The 22,148-nt window shown below is 41.5% G+C and overlaps 1 protein-coding gene across 10 annotated transcripts in view; it reads left to right on the forward strand.

Annotated features, from left to right (window-relative positions):
- The window catches only part of foxp2 (forkhead box P2), a 114,578-nt gene extending 106,254 nt beyond the window's left edge, over positions 1 to 8,324 (forward strand). For all 10 annotated transcript variants that reach the window (XM_023350078.1, XM_023350077.1, XM_023350085.1 and 7 more), the window contains one exon: positions 3,863 to 8,324. In XM_023350078.1, coding sequence (XP_023205846.1) covers positions 3,863 to 4,007 — 145 coding nt within the window. In that variant the 3' untranslated portion in view covers positions 4,008 to 8,324. The remainder of the gene's footprint in view (positions 1 to 3,862) is intronic.
- Positions 8,325 to 22,148: the final 13,824 nt, after the last annotated feature.

Raw genomic sequence — 22,148 nt, forward strand, 5'->3', positions numbered from 1 at the left:
CCTCTCTCTTTTAGTGGGATTTTATTGCCTTTGTGGTCGTACAGTTCGAGTCTATATATAGAACCTTGTGATCAAACCACTCTGTACATTTTAGCTGCTTTTTTTTTAATGGAGGACTGTTCATATTAATATTTAGCAAGCATAGCACTAATTACTTTAATCTCCATCTCCTCTTTATGTAGCTGGGAGAGAGTGTTTGTGCTTGACTTTCAGAAACATCCAAGCCCCACACACACACAGGCTACAGTTTGAAACAAACACACCAAAGATGTCCTTTTAACGCTTCTTATGTGCTGCCTATCAAAGCCTCCATTGCAACATTAGCTAACCATTTGTGTAATGGATAAAGGATGCTTCCCACTGCCATGTGAGTAAATGTATTTATGAGAAAGGAAGCGTCCATACCTTAATATATTTAGACGTGTTTACCTCTCCTGAAAGGGGGTGCTAAGTGAGGCAAATTTGCCATGCTCCTGACAGACTCCCAGTGTTTGCACTCCCTGAGGTCATTTAATTTTCAGTAACAGGACAGCGCAGACTTTTTCCCCGTTCTCCTTCCCCCCTCTGCTTTCCGCGGCCTCGTCGTCTCGACACTGACACGAGTTGTTATCGGGGACGAGAGGCATCTAGCCCCAGCCCTCCCAGCCTGCCCTTTTTTCACGCAGTCCACAACAACCTTCGAAATGGAAGAAATGTGTTCTCCGGCGCTACTTTTCGCTGTACGCGCTTAAATAATAGAGCGGCTCGCAGCACTAAACTAAATAGTACATCACCTCGAAGACCTGTTTTGGGAGGAGAGTCGTCAGCACAACTGAGTCCATTCAGCAGTTAGACAAACCTCCTCTTCCCCTAAATGTCTAAAGGTTAATGATGTCTGCTTAACCACAGACCAGCTTGCCCTGGGCCATGCTGGCTGTGTGTATGTGTAAGTATGCATGTGTAATAAACTCATGTTCACCCTAAGGGGTTCTGCTTAAAAGAAGTGGTAGCTGTTATAACCATAAAGGCCTGAACTTACAATTAGAGCTTCCAACTTCTCTCATGCTCAACACAATATGTCGAGGCCCAGTTATACCGTTTTGTCTCATGTTTTTAATTGTTTCGTGTTCACCTCTCATTGGTGTGATGAACGTCTTTCTTTTATTTCTGCCCCTTTCCTTTTCCTACCATCAACCTCCTGGACTAATGACCTTATTTGCATCCCTGGCTTTACCTCCGCCTGGTTTCCAGTGCTAATCTCCAATTGATATGAGAGCAGGCATCTCGGCGTATTTATTACGCTGCATTTCAGGCCGGCGTTTACTCCTTGAGTGACTCGATAATGGCATCCAGCCATTAGGCACTAAATGGCTCATCCACATATTTTAATAAAGCGTTGGAAAGCCGAAAGCGAATACAGCAGCTCGTAATTTCTTTCTTCTTTTTTTTTTTCTTGTCAAGCATCCAAACATCCTAATGAGGATTATTTTAATAGTGAAGAGTCACTCATATTTTTGATATGACTAGAATCAGGATCTTCTCGCAAAGCGAGAACGAGGGGTGTGTTCTCGTTGTGTTATCTGACGTCAAAATATTTCAATTTAAATGTGTGTGAAAATAGAAAAAGGGTTCGCTGAATTTCCCCTTCCGTGTTACGTTTTGATATTTTTCTCGTCTGCGACCACCCTCCGCCCCCTCCAATGCCCCGACCTCCGTTCCTGTAAATCCGCAGGACAGAAACAGAAATATTCATCGCTCGGCTCGAATCCTGCTAAGATCTTCTCATCCCGACCACATCAGAATATTAATTTACAGTATTTGGCTCTGAATATTAAAGTCATCTGTACCTTTTAAAAATTCTTTTCAAATTCAAAAAGGCCCCGGCGCCCTGTCTCTCCCCCCGCTGATGAAGGCAGCCCAGGAGAGACGCATCCTAACGTTGCCGCCGCCTGATAAGTCTCCCTCTCCTCTTTCCGAGTCTACGGGGATTTTCTGATGCATCCGATGTGTCAGAAATAATTAGGTTTTGTCAGATTTATCATTGTTGCACAAACCCTTCTCCCCGACTAGGGCCCCGGATCATGTTATGCCTTGTTTGTGTGTGACAGCATTATTATTCTTGTTAGCTGCCCAGCAGTTTTTTTTCTTTCTTTTTGCACCCACTCCTGTGTTGTTCTGAAGGAAAAAAGGCGTCCTGTGCTGCTTCCTGCCCAGCGCTTATTGACAGTGGCTAAAGATATTCATCCATTTAGAGTTAAAAACATGTATCATGGTGTCCGAGCGAACTGCCGGGGCTGAAGTTGATTAATGGCAGAAGCAAGCTGCTGGTTTTTCCTCTTGAGGAGCGACACGCCACAGCCTCTGCATATTAACGACTGGCTGCGCTTTCTATTAACTAGATAAAAAAAGCCTCTCCTCTGCCTTTGCTCCAGGGGGCTCAGGGATGAGAAATTCTCCATTATTTATCATGTGGCCTGTTTCCCCCCCCCCACCCCTTTTTTTTCATGTATTTCAACCTGGTGTCATCAGTAAACTTTTAAATGCCAAACATGTCTGGAACATCACAGCTTATCGGCCTTACAGGGGCCGTGTTTTTCATGCAATTTTCATGTGCTTACTTACAGTAGACGTGAGGCATCATGTCGAATTAGCGTCTTGCAAACAACATGGTTTTTACTTTCACCAGATAATGCGTGTCACACTTGTTTTGTTTTTTGTTACAAGAAAATGTCAAATTGTAAAACAGGGGATGGGTTGGAAAGAGATTCTTCCTATGAGATGATATTAGGTAAATATCTTCAATTTCGTTGTTTTTATACACGCAAGGTTTTAGACAAATGTCTTTGTTGAAGCAAAAGCAGAAAAGCTGTCTGCTTCTATGATTAGAACATTAAAAAGTGTTATAGTTATAGAGCTAACTGAATTTAGTTGTGTCTTCAGAGTGTTTGTAGTGAATATTTCCCCTTTTTTAGTATTCCATTTGTATACAACAAGTTGATATCCTGTGAGTTGGGCAATCTGGATAGGTAGCTAGCCTACGGCCATCTTGTCAACTTGAGCAAAATAGCTAAATTTGTCTTTCTTGCAAACATGGAATACACAACAACAGATAAGGGGGAGTGGCATGTTACTCTATGCTCCATATAGACAGGAAAAACTCCACCACTCCTTCACTTTCTCGTCTGTATCATCAAAAGGCCTCCGAACCGGAGCTGAACCGACTCCAATTTTTACTCACAAAATACTAGTTGCAATTTCCTCCCTTCCTACTTTCTGTTTCACAAAATCCATGTACCTAACGGTTTATTTACCTTGGTAGCTATGGTTTTGTAATTATTATTGCCCATAATTAATTGTCATAAAGCATGTAAAATTTACTATATTCATATATTTTTCATCTGAGGAATATTGTGTATACAATAATACGCAATATTGTTGCGTATTGTTTTGTCAATTCTCCCCTTTGTTCCCGTTGGACAAATGGGATCATTTATCCAACTAGAGCAAATGATCCCATTTGCTTTAGTTGGACATTGACCTTACATAACCATTTGAGTCACAAAATCAGATTTCCATACAGGAGAGTTTGATTAGTTAGTTTAATTCATTAGTTATCAGATGAGAAATGGCATTTGGTTGCTAAGAAAAAGTTGAAAATGCAATAACCAAAACTACAGATGCGCAAAATGACAGAATGACCTGCTCCCTAAAACCTTGGTAGACTTTAATACTGGAAACCAGCCAATGCAGCAAAAGGGAATGATATTTACCAGTTCATGGATCACCGGAATGGTTTTCCTTTAGCTTCTGAGTAAAGACTATTGCTTGTCTAAGAACATTTGAAAAATCTGACATCTAGGTGCCTATGTCCTTTTCCTCACAGGCCACCTGTTCATGTGAAAGAGGAGCCGCTCCTCATGGATGACGACGACTGTCCGATGTCACTCGTGACGACGGCCAATCACAGTCCGGAACTTGATGATGACCGGGAGCTGGAGGAAGGGAACCTATCGGAAGACCTGGAGTGACTAGGATACGATTTTTGGTCAATGTGTCCCACCATTCTACCGCACTGTTTCTCTTACACAGACCTCCAAGGCTAGAAAACCACTCCACCGTCCAAGAACCCACAGCTGACTCTCTTTCTCACCACTGGGACTATTTATTGAGCATGTATCCGGATAGAGACCAGTCCAGAGGAACTCTTTGTTGCAGACCTTTTGGATTCCCCAAACATGACAGACATGAGATGTCTGTTGTAAAAAGAAGAACAAGAAGAAAAAGAAACTCTCTGAGACCTGTTATATGTGGGGGGTGGCGTGGCCACATACAGTGAAAGGATGATGGACTCATGGATGGGGGAGAAAACATGAGACAAATAAGCAAATCATGTTCTGTTGAAAGCTCGCGGCCTCCTATACTGCCAAAAAAGGAAGACGTTTTATGTTTGTGAATAACCCAACCCACAGTAGTTGTTGATGTCTAGAGACAATTGCTGGTTCAATTCAAATTGTTGCTCTGTTATCATTTGCACAGGAGTAGTCTTGGAAAATTGTGTCACTGCCTGTATGTTGCTACTATTATTAAAATCAGCATATTATTTTTAGCTTTTTTTTTTCTTTTTCTTATTTTTTTTTTTTTCTTTTTACCATTGTTAATTTCCAGATCTGATTTATAGACACCACCAACTGTAAATGCCATCCCTCGAATCACAACTGCAGTACCAAGACTGTTTTCGCAACTGTTCTGAGAAAAAAACAAAGAAAGAAAAAAAAAAAACAAGGGAAAAAAAGTTGGCTTCCAGTCTGTTATGTGTTTGTGATTAAAAGTCTAAAACGAAGTTGGAGAAATAATAACAGTTTGTGTAAAAAAAAAAAAAAAAAGGCATTTACAAAAACGAATGCATTTCTGCGCAACTTTCCTCTTGCTCTTCTTACCTCGGCGTTCTAAAGCTTTGTCTACCTGCAAACAGTGACAGGCAACAGCTAAAAACCAAAGCCAAACTCTAGCAATGGCCAATAGCTTACAGGCAGAAGCCACCAAACTCCTCTTTTTGGTCTCACCTTCTGTGACTTTAAACTAGTTCAAAGAGAAGCTTTTTTTCTGTCCACAAACTACCTTGGTAAAACCTCTGGGATTGTTTCATTTAGCCCTATACAAAGATGGTCAGAGCAGAAACGAGTGTTGATTCTTTATGTGTAATTTGGGAACTCATAAAAAAAACATGTCTACTCCGGTTACCTTCTGCCAGGCGTTCTGTCTGTGAAATAACCATAAAAGTGGACCATGACCAAAATAAAACATTTGTGTATTCAATAGAAGTGCAAAAACATCTTGATGTTGTGAAGGTTATGTTAATTTTTTATTTTTTTTGTTATGCATTACACATTGAAACTCATTGTTGTTGTTTTTTTTGTATACAAACCTGTTGGATACCATTTTGTTTTAGGTGGAACCGTCTGAATGCGTTCACGTCTTTACTTCCGTGGCGGTTTTTGTTCTGAGCTGCGTCAAAACGAAAGAAAAAAAAAAACTGAAAACACTACTAACCAAACATGAAAACTATCTAGTGAAGCCAAATAAGTCATAATTTCAAGTTAATATGAAATAATGTGGCTTGGTTAGCATCGGAAAGCAAACAGTGATAGCCATTGTGGAAGGGGAAAATCTAAGGTAACCTTTTCTAGGTGAGATTTGCTTTAACTTCATCCAGCTCTCATTATGTGGGTTACGGATTTGAAACTTTACAGGTTTATACACACAAGTGTAATCTGGAAAGGTGGTCAGCTTTTTATGATACACTTTGTACTTATAGAAGAAGAAGTACTTCCTGTTGTTTTCTTCCTCTAAGCCTGCATTGAGTGCTGGTCATTTCGCCCCTTCACCATTTCGTACTTTTGCAGTTTCGATCGTTTCGCACCACGACTTTTTCAGGACCAAAATGGTTCCATCGCTGGTGGAAATTTTGTATCGACCATACACCAATTTGTATCCACTTTGATAACCAAAAGTTATTTTATTTAATTTACTCATAGTCTGCTGTAAGGAAGTGAGGTTATTTGACTCCAGTGTCTACCAGCAGGAGGTTGCATTTTATGGGTCAACTGGCAAAATGCTGACACAACCACAAACAATGGGAAAAGAATGCAATTGAATCAAATTACAAGTGAGAGTTGACACTTTTTAACCATTTTATGTTCACACTTTATGGAATTTACTGAACAATAACTGAAAATAAACTCATCCATCCATGAACTTTGTTGCCACCATGTTGGTAGGCAGAGTTGCTTTAGACATGACGGGGAGGGTTTTTTTTTTTTTTTTTTACATATCTTGCAATGGTTATTTCAATTTTGGGATGAAGGATGTTCCAATTATAAAGGCAGTTCAACAAAGTCCACTTTTTACTACATCCTAACAGTCAGGACATGTAAAAGACCCCAAACGGAGAAGTTAAGCTCGAGTTTGGCTTGGAATTCATTGTTTTATTTTTATCCAAATAGCAGTTTAGTTTCTATTTGATCGTCTGGAAGCCATAGTGATTGTGATGGCCTAGTGCTGAGCTTGCCTATCAAAATGGCGGTCCACGTCCAGTTCAGACGTGCCGTAGCTATGTATTGAAAAGGGGAGACAGGAGAGTTAGGAATGACAATGTGTTGGTACGAAATGGTAAAGGGGAAAAGTGACTCCCAAAGTGTTGTTGCTTTAATGGTCATTTCTGTTTTCAGTAAACCAAAGTTACACAAAATTCTGCCTCCTCTTGAACGGGATAAGCCGTAAAACTCACACTCATGCCCTGTTCGAGTCTGGCATGAAGACATACAGAGACCAGGTGGTCAGCTTTACCGTCTTTCACATACATAATGGCTTTTTAAACGAGCGACGCGTTAAGCTTCGTTCTGAACCAAAATCGGAACCGCACTGTGCGTCCGTTGCTTTTGAGTTGCCAGGGCCAGAGCTGAAAACACACACTGTACAAAAGCACTGCTTGTAGGCACATCCTCACGCACCCGAGAGCCGGTGCCGCGTCGAGAGGCCAGGAGTCACAATGCCGACTCCTGAGGGAGGGATAGAAATGACGTTCTTAATAATCTTATTCACACCAAATAAAAAGGGCGCTTCGTCTTTCATTTTAAAGGAAAAAAACAAAAAAAAGGTTCTCCCACTTATCACCCCCCCACACCCCCCCAAAAATGGCTTTCCAAAAGCTTCTACCTCTGCACAACAACTTCAGAACAACCCCAACAGATTGCACGAGTTTCGAGAGCTGTCCCACTTTCCCCACTGCTTGTCTTTCATAGGATGTGGCTCAAAACCAACGTTTACATTCCCTGCGTCAGGATATACGGAGGAGTCGCATTGTGATAGGTTGTCTGCAAACATTTGTAGAATGATAATGTATAGATTACCTGTAAGGGGAATATTGTGTTTTTAAAAATGCATGTCTAAAAATCATTTGGTGGACTGGAAACAAAAAGAAATACAACAAAACTCATCGGGACGATGGCCTACGTGTTGCAATGCATAGGAGTGCATTACCTCAGAGGGATAAAACCTGTCAGCCACAGAATGCATATTACCTGTAGATTTGCATGGGTTTTGTACAAATTAAGTAAAATAAAAAAAAAAAAGTCTAAAATAGTTGCTTGCACATAATACCAGAAAGACCTCCAGAACTGCGATCTGCTCCTCCACTAGATTTTAGGATTGTCTGGATTTTCTGGGTTGATTTTTGTCTGTATTTTGATAACTGTGCATACTTATGTAAAAAGGAAAAAAGAAAAAAAAATGTCGGTGGACCCATGAAATTTACCAGACTTTTTTCTAAGAGGGAAAAAAGAAGAGAGTTCTGTGTTTCTTTTCTGACTTACCTGAATTTTTACTGTTTCTCTCTCATTGCTCGCTAAGAATAGCAAACCTGCTTTTTCTGCATCTGCTTTGCGTAGCTGTAAGGCTTTAACCTAATGTGTGTATTTATTGCTTGTACCTCTGTGCATACTTTATGAAGCATTATGTCTGGCAGTTGAGTCATGTATCCTTTCTACTGCTATCCTTCTCTAATAATTGAGAATATGATCCCCCCCTATGTATACAGTAAATTGGGACTGTAGCAAACATATGTTTATGTAATTGGTGATTTTTTTGTTCTTATTCTCTTTTACTTTAATCGAGATTCAACAACCCTTTTTTTTTTATACTTCTCATTCCTGTGTACTGTGTCCATATGTTAAAGGTTCCCTGACATTAGAAGGTCATGGTTGAGAATTGTAACAGACATTATTTTCTGTATTCATGGCATTTCACTGCTGAATAAAATAAAGGACCAAAACTTGGAATTTGAAAAAGCAACTGACTACCTCCAGCATCAGAGAGTAAATCATTTCCCTCTCCACTGTTGCACATTTATCTTTTATTCCGCAAAGGCACAGCCATGAAAATCTAGCGTGGCATTACACATTTAAGGTTTCAGGGGCTGCTACTTCAGAGAGATAAAAAATAATAATAATAAAAATTTGATGTATGTGTTGCACTTTTTTTTCTTCTTCTTCTTTTCTGGCAGCTGGAGCCTTGTTTAGAGGAGCGGGACATGGTAGTGCGTTGCTCACCCCTCTGGACCTGTAATGGGTTTAGCCTGTGTGTGATTCAAGCCCACTGCTTTCATGTAGCACAAGCATGTCCCAGTGTAGAAGGAAATGCTGCTTTGAAATGGATTTGGGAGAAGTTACAAACCTAAGAAGGATTCCTATGCAGTGAATTTGGCAGAAGTAGGCACAGGCTGGTTACTTTTCGGTGGTTTCAAGTCAGTTTATTTAGTCGCCAGAGAAAACGCCGGACTGTTTTGACTTTTCCATGGCTCCGTGGAGCGTTAAGTAACACGGCGTTCCCCCCTTCCTCACCTGTTGCTGTGCAATGCCAGTCAGTTCCTTCCTGAAAGAAGCCTTCTACACTTTCTCTTTGTTTAAAAAGGGACAATATCTAACAGTTTGGAAAATATTTTGGGTTGAAAAAGACATAAACAGGCCTAATTTATCTATTCTTTTGAAAAAGCTGTTCAAAAGACTTACTCATTTTAATTATTATTATTTAAGAAGCCAGTTTGCCCGTGAGATGTCTTGGGAACATCTCACAGGACGCATTCCTCTTGTTTCAGGCATGCAGTTTTTTTTTTAAAGCAGTAGGTGTCGCTTCAACTCAAATCTGGCGTTTTTGACTAGATGGGAGCAGAAGAAGAGTGTGTAGCGGAAGCCCACCCCCTAATTCAAGGCCCGGTCCTAAAACTCGCACTGCACCCATAGAGGACACCCTCCATGAAGTGTGAACTCAACCAAAGTGAACATAAATGTTCGAGTTTGCAGGTTACAAGCGTGTAAAAATTTGAGAACTGCGTGAACATCCGTGGAAACACATCAAAAACAACAAAACCAACACGGCTTGCAACTGTGACTGTGCTAAAGAGTCAACTGATGTGGTAAGTTTGTGAACATGACAAGTCTACACTCTTCACTCCATTGGTCCATTGGACCTTACCAGAGGGGCCGCGTTTCATTGGCTGATGCTCATTCTACGTGGTCACGTGCGTGGCCGTCTCACAAACACCGTTAGCTTCCCGTTAGCTAAGTACAGCATAATGGCAGAACTGATACAACTTCTACACCTTGAATCCTGTCTGCTACACAGTCTTACGTTAGCTAAACAGATCAATATGCAATGTGTCATATGTATGTCAATGTATCTGACATACACTAAAGATTTTATTTTAGCAGAAAAGGCTTTGGACTAAACTGTTACTCGTGTTAGCCACGTTAGCACCAAGTACAGCTATTCAATCAACCATCGCTGTGTTCAGGGAAGCGCTGATTAATAATCGAGACATAAATATGAAGCCTGGAAACTTGATATCGTAACGGACTGAATGTTATGTTTTTAACGTAATCTTTGCTCGTCTTGCGGGGAGCAGGCGGTTGCCACGGTAACAGGTGTGCTTAAACTACAAAGAGACAGAGAGAGTAAAAATATATGAGTGGTTTTGAGTTGATCACCTGTTCAGGTTATTTTACCTTTGTTTCCCTTTGCTGTGGCGCATTACAGCCGCTGTAGTTTCTAAACGTTGGACTAATTACCTCGTTCGTTTGTGAGTTTACGTCATTCACAACAAACAACAAATAGAACAATATATATTTCATAACATTTTAACAAACAAATGGCTTCTACAGCGATAATTATGTGAAATTAAATTAATTATATCCCAACTTCAGAAGATTTGCCTTTACCTTTCCAGAGCTCTTTGGTTCCTCATATCAGTCTGTAGCTTCTCATATTGACGTCATCAAACCAAATTTCAGATCTACCATAACTGACTGACACCTGCTGGCCTCAGGTTTGCAACCAGCTTGTGACTGAGAAACTAGTAACCTCCTCCCAGATGATGACATGAACTTGTTAGTTCCTCTGTCCATTTAGTAGCTGATATATTGTGAAAATCCGGTAGAAATGGTGCACTAATGGAGTCATGTTTACATAGAAACAACGCGCTGCGAGGCTTTGTTTGTGAGACTTGCGTCATGTGGGTTGGTTGTGACCGACCCACCTGACCAATGGACCAATGGACCTCACCAAGCTCCGAGGTAATGCTGATTTGAAACTGTATTTGATCTAAATCCAATCTTTCCTATTTTTTGAAGTTCTTTTGATGTGATGCTAGAGAAATTGCCATTGACCAGAATAACAAAACTCCAGCCCTTTCCCCACCTGTTAACACACAGATGTGGAATTTATTGTTGTGAGAAAAAAAAAACATTCATGGTGCGGAAATTGTCTTTCTTATTAAGACAATGCAGTTTTAAAACTAATTTTTAACTATTTAATAGTTAAACTAGGACTAGAATGATTTGCCTGTTACTTACTTACCCAAATGACTAAGCTTGACTAATGAACCAGTAAACTCATGTTTACTTTAAAAAGTAATACTAGACGGTTTCTTTCACATTTAAGCTTGTACAAGAATCAAAACAAGTGCAAGTAGTTGTTATAGATTATATTTTTCCATCAAAATGGTGTATTATTTCAACATCAGTAGAAACTGTTTTAAAACTCAAGGTTGATAAAGCACAGGATCTCGTACGGGCCCAGGGTCGAGGCACAATTCGCATTATTGTGTCTGTTGGTCAGATATTTTAAATGTTTGACCATCAACGTTCTGTATCATGCAGATGGGAAAAATGTATTGCACCAGACGTGCTTCATTTTCCATCTTCAAGACAGTGGTTTCCTCTTCGGTGCTTTAAAGGGAGAATAACCCCAAACCCCACTCTTCGTTCCTACGATTGATGGATGTTGACTGGTCTGACAGGCTATGTGGCTAAATCAAGTCCAGCAGACTTACCACACCTTGCCGGTCATGGAGCAGTCGCACACTGACACACTCATTGAGATTCAAGCTGAATCCACCATGACCAATGTGTTGCCCATTAGCTTGTCTGTATGCCGAGAGCCTTCTACACGTTCCAAAGGATGCTCAGGAGGGACATTGCGGGAGTCTTCTGAATCCCATCCGCTGGTCATTTAATCATTTCACCCGATGCATGTTCTTTTTGCCTTGCCATATGATGTCCCATGAGAGGTCAGGAAACAACAGCACTTTTCATAAAGGCGCGCAGACACACTTGCCCTCCCCTCCCTCTCCCATCACCCCGCCCCGCCCCGATGACAGTCTTAGACATCAACTGTGGCAAGCTCCTGTTATCTCCTCAGCAAATGGTGTTCCAGAGCATTAGTTAACTCGCAAGGCGCTTGTCTTCCATGCTGTTTATGCACTTGGAAGTGTTTGTGAATTCAAGTGAGGCGTTGCATACGAAGCGCAACAAGGGCTGCTGTGTACTGCACAACATCAGAGGGAGCTCCAACATTAAAGTGGGCAGCGCAGCCTTCTATAGACCCTTCTTTCAAAGGCCATGAAATAATAATGGGTTGTGGTTAGAGAGGTATCCGTGAGTCACACTGGTTGCTTTTCATAAAGTGGAGTTATTTACAGTGCGATGAATAAAAGAAAGGGTAGCTGGTGGTGCAAGCCTTTTCCACATGAATGGTGGGGAGGAATAAGTCTCCTCTAATACAGAGTGGCAAGGCATGGACGTGTACTCTAATAAGTGAAGAAACAAACAGCTGTTTTGCGGGGGATTCAGACAATTATTGGAGGCTTGTTTATGCTGTTTTGATTAGGTTTAGCTACACTTCAGGGATTTCATTTTCTTTTGATTTTGAGAGTAGAGCAGACCTGTGATACAGGGGGCCATTTGAAGATAAAATGGCCGAGATCATAACGGTACTCAACAGCATTTTGATATATTGATTAAATATTTTACTTAAGACTCACGTTGTTTGTTGCCAAAAAGCTCCATCAGACCAAAGTCCAGTTAAAGAGTAGAGCAATTTCCTACCAATTGTGTTTCTGATAGTAAGACAGAAAAACCTTTTCTTCAGGTTACTCATCAGTTTAGGTAGTTCTACCCAGTCTTTGCTGGAGTCCTCCAACACAAAGCCCGTGTTAATACATGATGCGCTCAAAGATGCTTTACCAATCTAGAGGGAACTGATTTGAATTTAGTTTGAGGAACTTGCACACCGATGTGGCTTAAATCTCAGCACATTGCTCCACTGTCTCACAACCTCCTTGTCTAAACGAGACTCTGTATCCAGGCATCATTTGTCTCATCTCCAGCATCGACCAATTAGATCAATTTATGAGCCGTGCCCTTGTGGGGCCGGCTGGTAAATATCTCTAGTTTCAGCTTATTGATTAAGAGAGTAGACCGTCTCGGTCACTTTCTTTTCCTCCAAAGCCCTTCTGACCCGACGATGCGTGTCGGCTGCCTGGAAAGACCCAGGGCCCCCGGGCAGCAAAAATTGCCTGCTAAATAGTCCGAGGCAATGGCAACGCTAATTGAGATCATCATTATTATAATTGCGGGCCCTGAAAAGCACGTCTTAACTAATTTGCATTGCTCTCAAGTTGATATTGGACCCGGTGCAAAAATAATTGCATGGCTCAGAGGCATGACGTTTGGTTCGGTGGTGGGCAAAAGGGGGACACTCGAGCCCCTTTCCTCCCCCAAACCCAGCTTTCACAGGCGAGAAGCTGGTCCTGAAGTGACACCGGATTCAGTCAAATGTTTGGTTCTCATGTCATTTCAAAAAAATTTTTTAAAGTGAGTTACCCAGTTGTTATTCTTTAGATAATATTCTGACAAATCAAAACCAAATTGCCTTTTTTTTTTTTTTTCTAATATTTGACCAAGTAATATTTTATTTTATTTTCTAGGACATTTTGTGTTATGCTTAACTCTGAGTTGGTTATGAAGTTAAACATAATGTCGAGCTTTTTCCATAATTTTGTGACATCATAGCACAAACTTTAGTTGGATCTTATGTGATAAATCAACACAGGGTAGCAGCACATCAATGTGAGATAAAGGGAAATAATTAATCATAACTGACAACCAAGCATTCCTCTGATACCCCTAAACAAATCCAGTGCGACCAGTTGACTCCAAAAGTCACACAATCCATTTGGTTACCTACTCCAATATTGGTGTGGGGTTGCAAAGTCAGGAAAGCTGATCAAAGTTAACGGATAAGGATGATTAGAGCTAAAAAAGTATTCTTTTCCATCCAAACTTTGGTTGGTCTGCCACGCAAAATCCCATCAAAAACAACAAGTTTGTGATCGTAATGTGACCAAATGTGAAAAACTTCAAGTATTGCGCACATTTTGGCAAAGAATCCATCAACACTGCATCAGAGAAGCCCTAACTCCAAGGTTGGCATCACACAGATGCAGTGCCCAGGGACCAACGTTGTGCCTGCCAGAGAGAAATCTATGTTTCCCAGACTGAAACAAGGGATTAACCCAACAAAATGGTGAGAAAATGCTGAGATTCCTGAATTTTTGCCTGCGGCATCATCAGCCACCCCTCCGCGTACACACACACACACATCCCATCAGGTTTCTTTCCCCCTCTGCAATCCCCCTCATGGAATTTAATGCTTGATAACAGCTCTAATGAATAAAATACATGTAGCACGATACAACCCATTGTTTGTTTGTTTTATGCCTTCATAACAACAACAATAACCACCCTTGAGGGGAGATTATGTAAATCCTCTTAGAAATATCCCACGTTGCTTTTGTCAGAGGTTTCCCCGCATTTAAAAGCATTCCATTACTGTTTTGTCTTATTAGTTGGGAAAAAATAAACACTTTGAGGTGTGCAACGGTGGAGCGGTTATGTTGGGGGTGTAAAAAAAAAAAAAAAAAATTACAACTTAATCATTAATCTGCTCTTAATCAACAATTCATAATGGAATTTATAATGGAGTGATTTCAATTATCTACCTCCACTGGAAGCAGCGTCGGTTCCCAAATTAAATTGGGACGATGCATTTGAATGTCTTTGTCTAAATTTCACTGTTTAAGGTGTCGGATTTAAAAGTTGTTTGTGGCTTGGAGTTAAAAAAAAATATATATATATATATATATATAAATAAAGAACATTAAGGATGAATGGTGGGTTAAATCACTTACTGAAGATTTTTAATGACATTTCGGTGTTCCTTGTATAATTACTCTTCATCTGAGACGGGCCGTAATGCTGTTGGACAGTTGCGGTTCAGGCTCGCTAGCTCGCTTCATTAGCGTGTCATTCCTATTTCACATCAGAGGCTTTAATTGTAATGCTGAATATGCACAGCTCTCCGCCGAAGCCTAATCAAAAAGGACCCACTTGTATTATTAATATCAGAAATCAGCCCGCTTGCTTTTTTTTTTTTTTTTATATAAATAAAAGAATACAGACGCATAAATCAGCTGTCATTTATTAGCATGGCCCTGGCATATCCGCTAGACATGCGAGCAGATCGACCCCACCCCTACACCCGTTCTTTCCTGCATCACTCATCAAGATTTAAAAAAGAATAAAAGACAAGAGAGGAGAGGAAAGGAGTGGGGGGCGGGGGATGCATTAAATATACATGCTAATTCGGATGTGAAGTAATCAGATTACATCGCAGGTGACACCTGGTGCAAAACAAAACAACAACAACAAAAAATGCGGACAGGTGGCAGTTGCAAGGAGACGAAAAGACAGAAGGATGAGAGCGTACGGTAGAGAAAAGAAAAAAAAAAGATCATCATTCAAAAGCAAATGCCATGAGAGAAAATGACTGTTCCACAGAACAGGCAGGATGGCAGCCCCGCACAGGTTGTGCTGACCACACAGAAAATAACAGCTGTGTTTTGAATCCTGCTGCAGCAGTCAGAAGTCAAACTGCTGCGAACCCCGAATCCACATCTGTGGAAGCGTTTAGTGCTGATGCAGACATCACCCGGAGAACCTCGACCGAGTACCCGCTCTGTCTCCGACGTGTGATTAGCTCGGGGGACGTTTACCCCTGTGGAGTTTTATTCTTCCAGAAAAAGTGCTCACTTTTTTTAGTGCCTAATTCTTCTCATCCAGATTATGTAAAGAATTTGGTCAAAAAGTACAAAACCGCCCTCGTGCGTGCTGCGTCGTCGCTGGCCCCCGAAGGCCCCGCGAATGTGAAAACGTGCATTGTCCAACGGCGGATTTAATGTAAACGTTTCCATCCTGTCTTTCGTCGGCCACAGCCAGAGGCAGACAATAAAAGGTTTGCCTGGAGAAAACATTGTCACGTTGAATTTCCTGAGACAAGAAAACTTATGACAGCTTCAGGTGGATGAGACGGACATAAATTGTTAATTAGACATTAATAGGGAGACAGACATTAATTAGGTATTAATGTGGAGACTCCTGGAACAGTCCTCCCCTCTCCCAGTCACGTCCTTCCTCCTGGTTTCTAACTATAGCTCTGGCCGCCCTCCGCCCACTGGATACTTTCTCACATCCATGTGTGCAGAAATATCACCGCCTTGCAAAAGGCTTTCGTAGCCCTTGAACTCGTTCATGTTTGGTCGCTTTACAACCATGAAATTCTCTGTATCTTACAGTGATTATACGAAAGACAGCAGCAGAGAGTAGTGCACATAATGGAATGCGAGTGTTCCATAATTCACACGTCTAGACTAAAGGAAATTTTAGCGAAGTTTTGAGTAACCGACACTGCATGTTTCAGTGCTGTGGGAGAATCTTCCTGCTGCGAGGTAACCGTGGCACCCTGTCTATAAATGGAAAGAGTTATGACAAAAAAAAAGATGTTTCAATCTACCCAAAATGATTGGCAAGACGAGTAGTGCATTAACAACGCAGTCAAAGGTTCCATGGTAACACTGGAGGAGCTGCAGAGATTCACAGCTCAGGTTTGAGAATCTGTGGTGGACTCAGTAGACAAATAGGTGTTGCAAGAAGAATGCAATTGTTTTAGAAGACGCGTAGAAGAAGAACATCGTGCTATGCTAAAGCGTATTTAAAACGGGTCGCCTAAATACAGCACAATCTTGGATGAAAAAGTGTTAAAGCAAAGAAAGAAAGAAATACCTGAGGCTAAGGTTCAGGTTTTGACTCAGAGGCGCTAAATGCAAATATACTCCACACGTTTTTTTCAGAATTTTAAAAGCCGGGCATAATTTTCAAAGGAAACCACCCCCCCAAAAAAACAATCGCATTACAATACACTGAAGTTTGTGCCAAGAATCTACAAAGTACTTCCAGTGTTCTGTAGATTTCATATTTCTACAGCCAAAAACTCTGCAAGTATTCAAAACATTTAAAGTAGATTTATTTTTTGTTTATAAAGCCCTAATTCAGCATTTGACTGCTTCGGCTCACGCTCACTTTTCTTCCTGGCTGAATCTGTTTACCAGAGGCGCTCAGGCGGGGTAAGGATGTTTCCCTCCGTGCAGTGCAACATGCAAACAGGCCATTATATTTTTCACACGTGAGGTTAGTGTCAACACGCAGGAGGGGAATTTGGCGGCGCTTCGAGAGGCGGTCTGTGTAAACTGCGCGTTCGCTCGCTGATGAAAAGAAGGCCTTTACAAACAGAGTCTGGAGGAAACAGCGAGGGGGAAGAAGGGTACTGTAAGCAGAAAGTAAATTACTTTCCAGTGTACGACGCTTGTTCTAACCCTGGTAGAAGAAGGAAAGCGGGGGAAATGATAGTGGCAGTGAGGGGGACGGAGAATGAGTGTGTGGAGGGGGGTGAAGGGGGGTTAGTGCTTAAGTGCAGGTCAGCTCCATTACCTGAGTCCAGCATGTCTCTCTCACATCCTGAACATACATATATAACCCCAGCTTGATGATATTCTCTCCCAATCATGCTTGCTTCCATTGCACACCTCTTTGATCTGTGATTTGCATTTCAGCGCCCACGGGCTAAAAATTATTTGGATGAGATTTTTTTTTTTTTTTCTCACTATCTCGTTGCCTTCTTTTCTGCATCTTCTCGCTAACCCATTCACTGTACCTGGGGCTTGTAAACTCATCCCTCTTCCTCACCTCCCTCCCTTTCTCCCTGCTTCCCCAACTCCCTTCTTCCCTCCGTCCCTGGCGCTCAGGATCTCCTTTTAATATTGGCTGTGCCCCAGAATGAAACAAACAAATTAGCTGGCGGGGGGGGACAGAGTGAACGGCATTCTGGGCGCAACACCTGGATGTGATCCTCGGGGTGGAGCTACCAGCCCTAAACAAAGCTTTTCGCTGTTGAAAGCAAGATTAAAAACATGCTAAAATGGCAATAATGGGCCAAATGCCTGAGATGTTCTGCGACTGAGTCAATTTTCTCGCACTTTTAAATTCACCATCCACACTCACCAGCCACTTTATTAGGCATTTTCAATTGCTTGTTGACACAAATAGAAAATTAGCCAATCATATAACAGAAACTAAGAAAGTTTATTGATCTAAAAGGAATATAAGTGACTTTGAACATGGTGGTTGGTGCCAGATAAGATGGTACAAACATCTCAGGAAGGACATTTTGAATAAGCCGTGTGGACAGAAATTTATTTTGGATGTTAGATGTCAGAGGTGAATGAGCAAGTTGCTGGAAAGGTCAGAGCAGTTCAAATAACCACTTGTTACAAAGAAGGCATGCAGAAAGTCCTCTGCACGCAAAATACATTGAACCTTGGGACAGGTCACATGCCAACCAAAATCGTACTATAACAGTTTGGACTCTGAAGATTCACGAGTTCAGCTGCAGTTTTCAAATGGAAGGGGCAAACAATATGAAAGCTTACAGTTAGTTCTTTGTACAGTTAGTTCTTTGTACAGTTAGTTCTGCGAGGTGCCGTAATGTGGTTGGGGATTGTTTGTACTCATTCATACCAACTGAGCATCAATGATACACCACATACTATGTGAGTGTTGTTGACCATATCCATCTGTTTTCAAAAGAGTGGCAAGAACGAACACAGAAGTACAGAGGTCAATCCTCAAAGTGTTTGAGCCCTACTAACTTGATAGACTCGTGCATACGGTTCTCGCTGAACATTTGTCAGCTGGACATTTGTGATTTGAATCTCTTCCGCCGAATACCAAAGGTCCCATATTAGATCGAGGTCTGGAGGTCACTCAAGTAAAGTGAACTCTGTGTCACATTCGAGAAACCAGCCAGAGATGTTTTGAGCTGTATGGTGCATTATCCAGTTGGAACTAGCAACCAGAAGATGGATTCACTGTGACTACACAAAAAGATGCATGTGACCAGTGACAATATTCTTATGATATGGCAATGCCCTTACAAGAAAATATCCCACACACCAAATGTAAAGTAGCTTTTACTGATGATTTTGTAAATGTGTGAACAGGAACTGCTTCTCGGGGACAACTTTCAGATTCTGCAGAAGGCAGAGAATGATGATTGATGGTAAGATATAATTTAAGTAGGTGAGATACTGTGTCCGACACTCCAGCACAACAGATGATGATAATATATCTAAGCATAGAATGCCACAAAATCCACAAAAAAAAAGAGAAGTGACTGATAACACAACCAGGAAGTGACATTCAAACAGGAAGTAAGGCTTACGTGGCAGAAGACTCGATTGACTGGATTGACTGGAGTACTCGAAGCATAAACAGTGAGGGAGAGGAACGAGTCAATTTACAGTGGATTGTTTCACTAGCAAAACTGTTCAGCGAGAGTAACTCTATAATGTGGAAACCTGAAGTGATCAAGCATTGGAGAACAGAAACTCTGGGAGCAAGGTACACTCAGCAATGACCAGGTTTCACCGTGGAAAAGTGAATGATGAGGTGATGAGGCAAATATTTGTGATGGTCAGGAGGCAGGAAACCATCGTGACATAAACATCAGACCTCTTTCATGATTTAATTTTAATTTAAAGTTTTAGATTAAAAAAAAACGGACCCGTTATTATATGTTATTATTTATTAGACTCACATAATCATATTTTTCTTACAATAGATTTTCCTGTCCCTATCGGGACCAATTTTATTGGATTTTGTGCTGTTGCGACAACTATAAGGGAACTTTCAAAAGAAAAGGAAAAAAAACAAAAAAAAACCTGAATACGTCCTAACCTGTTCTTTGTGGAAAACCTCAACATTAAGAGGAAACCGTCTTGGCTTCAAATGTAAACTGCATTGTCATCCCACAATAACATCCTGGGCTTCAAACGAAAAAGCCTTCAGCAGAATATTCACGTGCTTGTAGGCGAGCAACATTACCTGCACCCCTAAACCAGACATCCGCCACAGCAGGCCTGTTTCCGGCTTACTGTGTATTGATGTTTTAAAACAATTTTATTTTTGTTATCATATCAAAGAGAAGACGCGTGGCTATCAAACGCGGGAGGTGTGCGCTCTCAGCCGAGGGGCCCTCTCAGCCAGCCAAGCCGCATTCCTTATTCTATTTTATCTCTCTTGGTTTTTCTTTCTTTTCTTTTTTTTTGGACTAATGTCAGTAACAGCTACCGGTAATAAAATGCTTGTTAGAGTTTGCGCTGTTGCCTCGCAGCGTCGGCTTTGATACATTGTCAGGCCATTTGCCAGTGTTTCCTGATTACCTCGCCACCGACTGCATGTTTATTGATTGGGAGTTAATAAAGCAAGGGCCCTCCGCTTATTTCGTCTTTGCTTCCTCTGCGAGAGGTGAGGCTTCCTTTGATGTGGTGGCGATGCATTGTCAGGCAACATAAATGCGTGTGTTATAATGTCAGCTTTGCTCCGAGGCCCTTTTGTTGTTTTTTTTTTTTTTGCATTGCGGTTGAAGTGAAGGAGCAGAGACGCATTGTGATGGCTTTTATCGTCATTGTTTGGAATAAATTCAAGGTTTAAGAGGAAACAAACGGTGCCAATTACCTATATTACGACCAGGCATTCTGGGTGACCTGATGTAATACTGACATCTAATGCTTCAACATATCTTTGCATCTGAATTTAGTGTCTTTGTTGGTCTTATTGTTTGTTTTTTCTTTTATTTTTTCAATTAAAAAGTACAAATCTGAAAAATATTGTGTACATTTATATTTGGCCCCCTTAAAACCTCATATTTTTTTTGCAGAGGTCAGTCTTTCCATAGACATTAGCTGTCAGGTCTTACCAGAATTAGGCTTCAGTCTGATCTTTGACTAGACCATCCCAACACATGAATATGCTTTGATCAAACCACTCAATTGTAGCACAGGCTGTAAATGAAGGGGCCTTCCCAGTCTCAGTTTTTTGGCAGTCTCTAAAAATATCAGTTCATCTACACTGAAAAAATGTTTTTCCCAGTAGTTTTCTTAACAACTCCATCATCCCAACTTTGGAATGTAGAGCCACATTTGGTAGCTTTGCCAAATGTGCGACTTGAGTTTCACACCAAGTGGCAGCATTAGAACAGGATGTTGCAGCTCTGGTTTTGACCAGACTCTGAGTTCAGCGAGTTTTGAGACTGAGACGAGACTGGTTTCAGGTACCCTGATAATAATGTCCTGTATAGAAAGTAAATTGATCATCTTTGGAACATTAATCTGTTGGTTCCTGTATCTCCAATCCCCACCCCACACTTCCCATACTGTCCATCCCCATGATTGTCATGTTCTGTGTTTTCTGTGTATTTATTTAGAGTTTTCTGTGTCCCCATGTCTTCGTGTTGTCCTTTCTTCCCCTTGATTGTTTCCCAGGTGTGTCTCGTTTCTGTGATTACCCTCCCGTGTATTTAATGTCACCTGTGTCTCAGCGTCTCTGTCAGGTCCTCGTCTAATGTGCGTTCAGTCCTTCGTCTTGTCCATTCTATGTAACGCTTGCTACAGGCGTCGAGCCCTGGCTTCCGCTCGGCAGTGCTGCCCGTTGCTGGACTGTGTTTTTCTTTATTAAAATCACTTATTCATCTTACCTGGGTCTACAGCGTCTGCCTCACCACCTCAACACCCGCAATTTATGACAATGATAGCCACTTTGCTGATTAAATCTCTTACCAGCTGATTATCCTTTGTCTCTGTCCTCCCCAGCTTTTCCCACTAATATTTATTTTCCTTCCCAGGAAGGATGATTTTCCTCCTTCGGCCATCTTGTACCCCCACCTTCTGTGCTGTCGGCCATGTCAAATCAAAACCAACAACTTTAAAAATGCAGTTGGCGTTACCCCCTACAAACAGCCAAGGCCTCCTTGTTGTCTATTCATGTATTCAGGTGTACACTGTATCATGGCGGACACGCTTTTCTGAGCGCGAGGGAGGCCCCTACATGGTATTTCTATCGAAATGTGATGTATTCATTCATAGTCACTAGTAAACTCTGTTTGTTTGCAGATAAGCTGGATGTTTACCGGGACAGGGAAGCAGACGGGCACATGCAGATCGGATTTCTTATCGGAACAAGTAGTGGCCCCGCACCTGCTGGCCGTGTAACCCCTGCCGGGTCCCTTGTGGAATGTAAGAAATGGAACACGGCAAGGCGGTTTCCCCGTTTTCCCATCCCACACCCTTCTCTTTCTGTTTATCATCATGCGAGCCTGTATTTATGAGCACTCTGCGAAGGCAAACATGATATAAACACAGCCTAAGAAATCCCCCCCCAACCCTCCCTTCTTTCCGTCTTCCTCTCTCCATTTTCGGCTGTATCTACATCCTTGCTTAGTGTCACATTCGGGGGGTCAAAGCAAAGTGCTATAGCCTCAGGCTAGCTCACAGGCTTGTGTATCATTGTGTTTGCTGATCACTTTCACTGCCTATCATAAACCGCCAG

This window comes from Xiphophorus maculatus, chromosome 17 (assembly GCF_002775205.1).
Source record: "Xiphophorus maculatus strain JP 163 A chromosome 17, X_maculatus-5.0-male, whole genome shotgun sequence".
Lineage (NCBI taxonomy): Eukaryota > Metazoa > Chordata > Actinopteri > Cyprinodontiformes > Poeciliidae > Xiphophorus > Xiphophorus maculatus.